The sequence below is a fragment of the Mytilus galloprovincialis genome, chromosome 6, assembly GCF_965363235.1.
Source record: "Mytilus galloprovincialis chromosome 6, xbMytGall1.hap1.1, whole genome shotgun sequence".
Lineage (NCBI taxonomy): Eukaryota > Metazoa > Mollusca > Bivalvia > Mytilida > Mytilidae > Mytilus > Mytilus galloprovincialis.
In genome coordinates, this window is record NC_134843.1 from 1,321,419 (window position 1) to 1,334,031 (window position 12,613).

The 12,613-nt window shown below is 31.5% G+C and overlaps 1 protein-coding gene across 1 annotated transcript in view; it reads left to right on the forward strand.

Moving 5' to 3' along the window:
• Positions 1 to 311: 311 nt before the first annotated feature.
• LOC143078667 (atrial natriuretic peptide receptor 2-like) overlaps positions 312 to 12,613 on the forward strand; it is a 57,991-nt gene continuing 45,689 nt past the window's right edge. The window contains exon 1 of the mRNA XM_076253545.1: positions 312 to 733. Coding sequence (XP_076109660.1) covers positions 441 to 733 — 293 coding nt within the window. The 5' untranslated portion in view covers positions 312 to 440. The remainder of the gene's footprint in view (positions 734 to 12,613) is intronic.

Genomic DNA, 12,613 nt, shown 5'->3' on the forward strand with positions numbered 1-12,613 from the left:
AAAATTACAGTATACAATATTAATAAATAACTTGATTATGATGGAATAATTCAATTCTTGCACATATAACATGAATCACACACAATATTTGAAATATAATTAACTTTTGAAATATTCGACATTTATAAAGCTAAAGCTGAAAAAGAATAACTAATTTTTCAGTTATATATAATGTTAATTATATTCATACAGGTAAGCCCACCTGTCTTATAGCTTGTAATTCAGAGCCAATCAGATAATCATTTTGATTACTGTATAAAGCTTTTACGACAATGTCCAATAAATTATCACATCAGTGCATTGTACAGCATTGATTCGTTTCAGTTGAAAAGCGAGCACTGAAAATATTGGAGACATGTAAAACAATGAACATTTATCGAGATGTTAATACTAAATACATTTAAATTCACTTCTGCAGATATAAGAAGGAAATATTTGATATGCTTTTGATTATTATAGTATTATCGTTATGGTCTGTTATGGGAGAAATAAATTTACGCGGGAAAGGAGCAAGCTTTCCTGGAGCGGTATACAAAAACTGGATACCAGCCTACAAACGGTACCGATCACCGTATATTTCATTGAACATGGACTATGATGCTGTTGGAAGTGGGACCGGAAAAACAGCAATAACAGATAATATAGATATAGAATATGCAGGATCAGATACTCTTCTGTCGTCTGCAGACGAGGCAAATCATCCGGATCTAGTAACGTTTCCGACCATGGCAGGGTAAGTTAGAATCTTTCATTATAACACGATTTTTTTTTTTAAATTTCAATCAAAAGAAATATTCAAATGAATGCAAAAGATAAGGGGAACTGCTTAAGAGGATATTCAAATGAATGCAAAAGATACGGGGAACTTCTTAAGAGGATATTCAAATGAATGCTAAAGATAAGGGGAACTTCTTAGGAGGATATTCAATTGATTGAAAAGATAAGGGGAACTTCTTAGGAGGATATTCAAATGAATGCAAAAGATACGGGGAACTTCTTAAGAGGATATTCAAATGAATGCAAAAGATAAGGGGAACTTCTTAGGAGGATATTCAATTGATTGAAAAGATAAGGGGAACTTCTTAGGAGGATATTCAAATGAATGCAAAAGATACGGGGAACTTCTTAAGAGGATATTCAAATGAATGCAAAAGATAAGGGGAACTTCTTAGGAGGATATTCAATTGATTGAAAAGATAAGGGGAACTTCTTAGGAGGATATTCAAATGAATGCAAAAGATAAGGGGAACTTCTTAAGAGGATATTCAAATGAATGCAAAAGATAAGGGGAACTTCTTAAGAGGATATTCAAATGAATGCAAAAGATAAGGGGAACTTCTTAGGAGGATATTCAATTGATTGAAAAGATAAGGGGAACTTCTTAGGAGGATATTCAAATGAATGCAAAAGATAAGGGGAACTTCTTAAGAGGATATTCAAATGAATGCAAAAGATAAGGGGAACTTCTTAAGAGGATATTCAAATGAATGCAAAAGATAGGGGGAACTTCTTAAGAGGATATTCAAATGAATGCAAAAGATAAGGGGAACTTGTTAGGAGGATATTCAAACTCATCAGTTATTGAGAAATGTACCTCGCTAATGTCGAACAAGAATCAAACATTCAATCATCTTGATAAATCTTTAGTTTTCTATGTTGTGTCTTTTGTACTATCTTTTTTCTGTTTTTCTTTTTTCTTCTTTAGCCTTTGCGTTGTCAGTTTATGTTCGATCTTTCAGTTTGAATGTCACTCTGATATCTTTCGTCCCTCTTTTGTCACTTTTTTTCGCTTATTGGGTCATGGATTTTGTCTTTTTTTTTTTCATAATTCTTTGGTATCACACATTTCCATAGTAATGTATAAAGAATGGATGAAAAATTGCATACAGCTTATCAAAGGTGAATGTCAAAATGTATACTTGTTGACAGTAAATGTTAGGTATTCAAATCATCAAATATGACTTTTCATAGAATCATAAAAAAAAACTTTAAATCATCTAAGTTTCATATTTTTGATTTAGAAAATATTTGCACAACTTACTTCATATTCACACACACATTTACTGAGTGCAAAAACTTATCTTAATAGCTTTATTATATATACTCATGACAAAATAAATATCGCTTTTTTACCATTTTCCTTTGGTTTGTTCTTCGATGTTTTGTTTTGGAACCCATTGGTAGATTTATCCAACCAATTGGATACGTTGTGTCATAGTTGTAGATTTATCCAACCAATTGGATACATTGTGTCATAGTGGTAGATTTATCTATAAGTAAAATCACAAAAATACTGAACTCAGAGGAAAATCAATTCGGAAAGTCCATAATCACATGGCAAAATCAAATAACAAAACGCATCAAAAACGAATGGACAAGAACTGTCATATTCCTGACTTGGTACAGGCATTTTCAAATGTAGAAAATGGTGGATTGAACCTGGTGTTATAGCTAGCTAAACCTCTCACTTGTATGACAGTCGTATCACATTCCATTATATTGTCACCGATGCTTGAACAAAACAAACAGACACAATAGTCAAACATGTCAAAAATAGGGGTACAGCAGTCAACATTGTGTTATCATATTAATCACTATAAAAACAACAAATGTAACGAAGAAGCACACATCAAATTAACATCCTCATATTGATTATATTATACGATATATTTGTCTATGTAAAATGCACCCATCAAGGAAGGAGGGTTTTGAGTACTAGTGTAAAATTGGATACATTGTGTCAAAGCAGAACTTTTTTTTGTATCAAGCTGTTTCTTACTTCGATGCCACATTTTTCTAATTCATTTTGCAGAGCGCAGCTTCACCTTGAAAAGCGAAATCGAACCAATTTTCTATGTTGATGCCCTTTTAGGCTTATAACCTTTTGATAAAGCCAAAGATCGGTCTGTGAAATAATGCCATATTAGAATTAATATTGAAATCGTATAGGTTGATCATAAATTGCTATAATTAAATGCGCCATCGGTATGCATACATAATTTATAGAATCCTTCATAATGGTAACGACATTCTTAATTGAATGAAACTCAAGTACAGCTACTGCCATACAAATATCAGGTTACAATATAAGAAAAGGAATTGATTTTTTAATGTAATATTTCAAATAAGACATCAGTATCTGGGTAACATCGATTGTATGCTCTCAATAAATATCTGAGTAACATCGATTGTATGCTCTCAATAAATATCTGAGTAACATCGATTGTATGCTGCTCTCAATAAATTTACTTTTGTGTCTTAGTCCTTACTTTTTCTGAAATAGGTCAAATCAGACAGATGCTTGGAGCACAACAATGTATTAAAATATCATTTTTCGACCACTTCGTTTTTAATTATCATTATTCCTATTGAAATGACTTTTTAGTACGGTGCTGATACGCTGAATAAATTTGTTATTGCAGTGTTTTCCGTTGATAAGGGTATTTTCTTAAAACAAATAAGTGGAACCCTTCTATCTCCTCTTTCACATACTAACTGCAGTTCTAGCTGCTTCCTGCTTTTTATGTGCTACTGTTTTGAACACATTTGGCCCATTATCGCTTTGATGTCTGCAACATAAAACATGGTCGACTAAAAAAACACTTTAAATGACTTTCGATTATCACGCAATCGTTCAATCAAAGAATTCAACTATAAATAACCGTTGCTCCCCGATCTGTCTATCAAAGTATATTGTAAAATTTGAAATGTTTATATATTAATAATATCTGAAAGAGGTTGAAAACCATAAAGTAAAGAAGTGGCTATGTAACTGAATGTTGTCCATATAGTGTTTTGTAAAATTCTTTGCCTTTTCGATTTTTTTCTATTTTTGTCGTACCGATGTCATTTCTCTTCGACTAATGAGTTCTGAATGTTTCCGTACTATATTCCTCTTTTCAGATTAACGAAGGTTAAATGAATCAATAATGTTCAGTAGTAATTTCAACAATGATTTATGGCAAAATTGTAAACTCAAAATTAGTGTTTAGATAATGTGACCAAGTAACAATAAGGTTGGTACAATTCCTTCCAACAAATCCCTTGTTGTCAAGCTTATGTCTACCAGCGCCAAACAGGACAGGAATCAGTGAAGGTTTTTCATAAGGCTTGTTCTCCCCCTTGGGACTTGGTTGAGCGTAATGGAATAAATGTTTCAAAGAAGACAGCGGATATCTTCCTTAAACTGTAACTACAATCCCGTTCCCTTTTCACGAATGTGACCTACCCAATAAAACTACTTACCGAGTTTGTACTTATATGGTTGGGTTCATGTTGCTCATTTTTTTTTTGTGTACAATTGTTTGTTTTTGAACTTTATAGAGTTAGCAATGACGTTGTCAGTTTATTTTTAAGTTTGAATATCCCTCTGGCAAAGTTAGACGTGTAGAATTAGTCTCTATAAGAACCAGCAAAGTTAGTGTTTTAAGTGTATTTTGTACATGACGTGTGTACCTTTTGTAAGTTTATTCCAGTCATATTAAAGAGTAAAATAACAAAAATACCGCACTTCGCGGAAAATTCAAAACGTAGAGTCCCTAATCAAATGGCAAAATCAAAAGCTTGAACACATCAAACGAAAGAACAGCAGTTGTCATATTCCTGACTAGGTACTCGCATTGTAGTGTGTAGAAAATGGTGGATTAACCTGGTTTCATTGCTAGCTTAACCTATCACTCGTATGACAGTCTCATGAAATTCCATTGTATTGACAACGATGTGTGAACAAAACACATACTACATAATAGGTAAAAATGTCACAAATAGGGATACAGCAGTCAACATTAATAAAATCTTAATCACTATAAAAAAAAAACCAAATATATCAACAAAGAAACACAAAAGGCAAACAGACTTAAGTGGGTTTTCTTTTGCAGCAAAGTAACATTTTTTTAATTTAATTCATTGTGCGTGTCCTTTGAACAATTCTTTGATTCAAAAGAAATATCGAATGATACCATTGCTTGAGAGCTTTGAACATGTCTTGCTTATCAAGACGTCACATATATGAATAGCACAAATGCATTTATAATCAAAAGAACTGAACAAAGATGTAAATAATTAAATACAAATCTTCCTCATCTAACGACCATTGACTTTATCAATTCCGCAAGTTTGACTGCATTTCCCGTTCAACGACGGAAATAAAACATCGATATAACATGATATGAATTGTTTTGACTGGACAGGCTTAAAACTTCAATCACAAGCATTAGTTCCGTTTATCTGTTTGTTTTACAATTATGAAAGTAACGAATTTCATTTTCGAACACACATAAATAGTACTGGTGTTTGATTCATATATGCATAAATATCGTTAATTTGGACGTGCATGAGCAAGTTTATGCACATTCAAATAAATTTTTGTTTTTAGACACAATTCAAATGTTAATAAAAGTAATATAATAACAATGATATCGAACTCCCTTTTTATACGAAAAATCAAAGCTCTTAACATCTAACAAAGGGAATACAACTGTCATATTCCTGTCAAAATTTACTCTATAGCAAAAAGTCTAGTGGTGATAGGTTATTTTTTCTTTTTTTTAACATTATACAATGGGATAAGATGTAGAAATTCAATCAAATTTGTAATTAGTAATTCACTGTTACTATTAGTATATAGTTTCGAATCATCATTACTAGCCTAATGGACTTATCGATTAAATTTATTCAATGTTGTTCTTATTTAATAATTGCGTTATGTACTTTTTGTGGTAAATATACAATTTCTTGATAATAGTGTTAAGCAATTCTAACATGTTTTGGGTTATTTTTTTCAAATATTGGCGATATCGTTTCTTGGTACTGCAATAGAAGCTAACCTTCCCTTGCTGTAAATTGATAGCTGCAAATTAACAACAGATACAGCGGCCTATATTGCAGTGTACGACGACATGGCATTAACTCGTTAATAATTTAAACGTGTTTACACGATCAGAATAAAAATAAAATCTGCAGTTTAAATGCTGTAATGTACTATTACATTACTTATTTATGTATAATTATGTGCATAGTGTTCTTGTATTGGTTTGTACTGTAATTCTGTCACATCGTGATGTTTTTTAAATGGTATTTTTTAACATTGTCATACAAGCCAGAGGTTTGCCTAGCCATAAAACAAGGTTCGGCCCACCATATTTTCTTAAATATCCTGTACCAAGCCAGAAATATGACAGTTTTAATCAACAGTTCGTTTCTATGAATGTAGGCGTTTGCTTTTGTTGTAGTTTCTATTTTTCGTTGTTTTCCTCTTATAGTTGATGGTTTCAGTTTGTTACTCGTTAAAAATCGTGTTATGATTATTGCAGTATACTAATTTGATACGGTTTAATATTTATTTTTTGCATTGTACTTTCCCCATACTTATAAGGATTTATAAAATGATATTTGATATCACTTGACTGTGTTTACAGGAACTAAATTCTGTTTTTTTGCAATAACATCTTCTTCAGAATGAGAAGCAAACCGCTTCATGTTGCCTTGTTTGATCTTGTTTTGTCGTCCTAGTTTTGCAGACGATATTATGAGTGCGTATAAACGGAAATTATTAGTTTTTTTTTTTATAAATAATTTTAATATAAATTTTTTTTCTGAAGTAGCTGATGCATAAATATAACTAAAATTTATATTTATTACAATGTAATTGACATGTTTATCGCTGAACCGTAAAATAATCCGCCATCTTTTTTATATTTCTATGGGAAAATTTTGGGGTGCCAATTGGGGCAAAACACGTCGTATATACCCCGGCAGTTTCCTGAATATATACTGACATCTCCTAGCTGTTATCTAATCACAAAACTCGACACATTTGTAATCCGTAATATATATATAACTCGTCTAAACATCAACCCAACAATGTTAGATCTGTAAATATATATATATATACTTTTTCTAAAAATGAGGGTACTTTTTATATGGCCTTCCAATAACCGTTTCGATTCCTAACATCACTGAAGAGACATTTGTTGTCGAAATCCAGATCTGGTGTACTAAAAAAATATTGACGCCGTATGTTTGTGGCATAACATCGTGGCCACAAGTTAAAATTGTTTTCTGTTTAGTATTAAATTTATATTAAGATCCATTTTGTTACATCTTGTGATCATTTTATTTGGCAATCGCCAATGCCAGTCAGCAGGGTTAAAGAACATCAGTTGTTTGACCTGTTAGTCAAATGCGTTTTGTTTAAATATACTTTTCACTTTTTTGGTCTTTTGGAAAAAGTTGTTTGTGCTGTTTTTAGACCCTTTTACAACGAAATTCGTTTTACATGCACACGTATAAAAATTGCGGTTTTTATCCAACGCAATCATAGGTTTGAACGTAGTTTTTAATTTAGACTCGTTTATATTTTTATGTTTAGGCTTGTATCATATTTTCCCTCCGGTTTATATGATCCGTTCATCCTGTATTGACTCTTAAAATTCAAGAGTCGAGTCTATCTAAAAATGAGGGTTCTTTTTATATGGCCTTCCAATAACCGTTTCGATCCCTAACATCACTGAAGAGACATTTATTGTCGAAATCCGGATCTGGTGACCCTTCTAGAACGTTTGAACGTATATTGTATATTGTTTTGTGATTCAGATAAATTAATTAATATATAATCAAAAGGGGCTCCCTTGGTAACGGTTTGTACAAGTCGGTATGTTTTTTCAATAATTTTTGTCTTTTAAATAATTTTTCCAAGGCGTTTTCATTACCATAGACATCTATTATTGACATTTATCTTATCTGAATATGAACACATGGAATTTGGAAGAAATTAACAATATATTCAGACATGCATAAATTTGTTACAGGATGTTTTTTTCTAAGTGTAGGACAGAAAGTCACAGGACAAAATATGAATATCTGTATTAGAAAGTACATTTCTCTTTGATATTGAAACATTTGATCAACAATTATTTGTGACTTTTTATTATGTATATTCATATGTATATCTTTTATATTCGTTTGATAAAATTTACTGTTTGCAATAGCCATAAATGTTCTAAATAATAAGGATGTTCTTATCCCATTAAAAAATATAACCGTATTTGACACAACCTTTTTCAACTTTTGATCTTCAGTGCTGTACAACATTGTAACTTTCGATCTTTTATATCTGGGCGTCACTGGTGAGTCTTGTGTGGACAAGGCGCGTTTTTGGCGTATTAAATTTTAAACCTGATGGTTTTTGTTATCTATTAATCATTGTTTCTTTGTCTAATACGTTCTCCTATTTCTTTGTATTGTAGTCCTGTAATATTATGTTGTCATTTCAATGTTATATTTAACATTGCCATTAAAGTGCGAGGTTTGGCATGCCACAAAACCAGGTTCAACCCACCATTTTGTCCTTTAAAAATGTCCTGTACCAAGTCAGGAATATGGCCATTATTATATTATAGTTCCTTTCTTTGTGTGTTACAATTTAACGTTGCGTCTTTTGTTTTCTTTTATTTTTGAGTGTAAATTGACATTACGATAAGACGTGTCACGGTACTTGTCTATCACAAATTCATGTATTTGGTTTTGATGTTATATTTGTTATTCTCGTGGGATTTTGTCTGATGATTGGTCCGTTTCTGTGTGTGTTAGTTACATTGTAGTGTTGTGTCGTTGTTCTCCTCTTATATTTATGCGTTTCCCTCAGTTTTAGTTTGTTACCCCGATTTTGTTTCTTGTCCATGGATTTATGAGTTTGAACAGCGGTATACTACTGTTGCCTTTATTTATATAGGATTGCCTATAAGTAAATTCTCTACCAGTGACCAAATGACATAGATGGTAACATTAATAGGTCGCCGTCGCCCAACAATAAGCAAAACCAATACCGCATATTACGCAATTATAGACACTGAAATGAAAAATGTAAAACTAACGGTCTGTCTATGTGCAACACAAAAAAAAACGAAACACAAATATGTTTTACAGCAACAAACGACAACCACTGAATAACAAGCTAATGACTAGGGACAAGCACATACATTTTATTGTTTGTTTTATGTACATTTTATTAGGGATTTTCCTTTTAGAATTTAACTCGGAATTTTTGTGATTTACATTTTGTTAGTCATTAATTTGAAGTGACAGTAGGGTACGGCTAAAATTAAATAGAAACCACATGTGTGACTCCACAAGGGGAATCTTGTTAGTGGTAGGCTTATCTCCATTGTTTTACATTTGGGGTTAATGACATATATCTGATGGTTTCTATAAGTTAATTGTATTTCATTAATAGGCATATTTAAAAGACATTATTCTATTTTAATACGTTATGGTGTTTTCTGTTACTTTATTGCTCATTTATGTTGTTATGTTGCTGCCTCAATGACAAATTGAATACAACAACTCAAGCTTCAGTTGACACTTTGCATTTACGCCAATCGACAATTCTAATCCGTCAATAAATATTTTCCAAATGAAAATCTTATTATTTGGCTTTTTTCTTTTCCCTGAAAGATTGTAGTTCCTTGAATACTACCTACATTCTGTATTTGACGAATTCAGCTACAAATAAATACAAAACTATTCAATAAAACATCCATGACCTTCGGGTTAAAAAACATCTAGGTCAATCTCACGATAAATTTTCATTTGTACAGGTATCTGAAACACAATTCGTACTGACATCTGCTGTATGTGTTAATTTTCTGGAAATGAGACATAGTTATCACTTTGAAATGAGACATAGTTATCACTTATTTGGCATTTTAAACTTATTGGATTCGAGCGTCACTGATGAGTCTTTTTTAGCCGAAACGCGCGTTTGGCGTATATACTAGATTTAGTCCTGGTATCTATGATCAGTTTATTCACTATTTGATTGACATATTCAATTCATATTAAAAGTACAGTCACGTTTTATTGATCAGCGTTTATCCTTTGAGGGGTGTCATTGTCCATTGATATAACAAAACATATAAATAAATATAAGCTACTCAAAGCTATAATTATAATTACGCTTCTCTGTGAAAGGCATTCAATAAATTTAAAAATGATTAAAAAAGTTATATAAATTATATTTTTGTTTTTAAAAAGGGCAAGCGAAAAAATCAATTACTAAAACATTTTCAAAATGTGTATTTTCAATAAATTAAAAGCAAAGGAGCAATGTATAGCCAAGAAAACAATAAAAGAGAGGCGTAAATTACAAAAAGGATAATTTAACTCATAACTCGATGTAAAACTTTATTACATTGACTAATACCGAAAATCTATCAAAATACAAAAACAAAATAACAAAAATACCAAACTTATATTGCTGACTCAAATCGCAACATAGAAAACTAAAAACGAACCTTACCAAACTTATGGGATATTCTTATATGCTCCAGGATTATAATGAGATCCTGCTCAAATGAATTATTAATCATTTTGTTTTTTGAATTTGACAAACGTTAAAAATAACCACAACAGAATGAAAACGATATCTTGATTTCTAAATAATACTGATTGAGGATAATAATATGATTATTTACAAAGATTTTAAATAATATATACAATCAATACGTTAACCATACTGATATGGAAGTTAAAATAAACACTCAATTCATATGAATTAATTCCATAGGTAATTGTTATAAGATAATGAATTCAAATTGAACATAAATTAATTAGGGGAAGGATAATGTTACAAATAAACTCATCATAGATACCAGGACTAAATTTAATATATACGTCAGACGCGCGTTTCGTCTACAAAAGACTCATCAGTGACGCTCGAATCCAAAAAAGTTAAAAAGGCCAAATAAAATACGAAGTTGAAGAGCATTGAGGACCAAAATTCCTAAAAGTTTTGCCAAATACAGCTAAGGTAATCTTCCGGAAATATTTACAGGTGTTTTGTGTCCTCATTTTTGTATAATGATATATCAATAAAAAAAATTGAAAATACGAAGCTTTTACATTAAATTATAAAACTGATAAATGTCACATCAGTTACAAAAAAACCGAATCGTCGACTCTCAGAATAGTGTGAGCCAATACGCTGTTTCTTAATCATGTTTATATAAAACTGTAATTGACAGATTGGAGTAAATCACCATAGATTTTTAAATTACAAAAATATTGTGATAAAGTCACTAACCATTGTCAAAAAATGTTATCTTGCTTCCATCAATAGATACAGTCCCAATCACACAATCACAAAACGGATATTCGAAATACTAAAATTACAAATTTTGGACTGATAATCGTCACAAAACGATGAATACATAAACATTTACAAAACGTAAAGTTTAAGATTTATTTAGAAGATATACATGTATTATGTGAAATTTCAAAAGTCAACAAATAACATATACATCATTTACCAAGGACGAAATTTTACAAAATCATCAATCTGTCCTTCTTTCTTTTGGTATCAACATCAAAGAAAACGAAGAAAACTTACCCTCATTATACTGGATACCTAAATTACTCAAAACTCCATATAAAGAACGATACATAGCTGGTTCTTCAAAATGTTCGACTAAACATCTTTCTAAAGTACTGACTACTATTCTTTCTACAGTTAAAGATGGGCTTCAAAAATATTGTGAGGAGATATATTCTACCAGTGGTGTTAACCAGATGTGGATTCTCAAAAATTCCAAAGATCTACTGCTTAACCTTCGATCACAATCTTTGCAATTTTGCAGCAACATAAAAACTTTTGATTTTTCTACGCTATATACTACTATTCCCCATGCTCAGTTGAAAGATCGACTTCACCATCTCATAAAACAGAGCTTTTTCTATAAAAATGGGAATCGTAGATACAAATTTCTTGTTTTGGGTTACAATAATTCATATTTTGTGAAGAATCACACTCAATCTTCCAGAAAATATACTGAAGATGATATTATCAAAATGCTGGACTTTTTGATCGACAATATATTTGTTGAGTTTGGAGGATTAATATTTCAACAGACAATCGGTATTCCAATGGGTACTAATTGTGCACCCCTGCTGGCTGATTTGTTTTTGTACTCGTATGAAGCAGAGTTCATTCAAAACCTTCTAAAAGACAAAAAGAAAAAACTTGCGAAATTCTTTAATTTTACTTTCCGATATTTTGATGATGTTCTATCATTGAATAACCCATACTTCAGCCAATACTTACATCTCATATATCCCAGTGAACTTGAAATTAAGGATACTACTGATACTAGAAGGACTGCTTCATACCTTGATCTTTTCCTCAATATTGACGTAGATGAACGACTTCAAACGAAAATCTATGACAAACGGGACGATTTCAACTTCCCAATTATCAATTTCCCATTTCTCAGCAGTAACATACCATCTGCCCCTTCGTATGGTGTTTACATATCACAATTGATACGTTATTCACGTGCTTGTTCACACTATACGGACTTCATATACAGGAGTGTGCTACTTACGCAGAAACTTCTCCAACAAATTTATGAGGAGGACAGATTAAAATTGACACTCCGTAAATTTTATGGACACCATCACGAATTGGTGGATCCATACGATGTGTGTTTAACCAAACTAGCTAAGGACATTTTTACCACATGGTAGATAGTGGTTTGTCATTATGTCGTCTAATCTTTTAATTACCAAAACGTGACTTATTCCCGATTGTGACTGTTTTGCTGAGTGTGAATTCGCATTA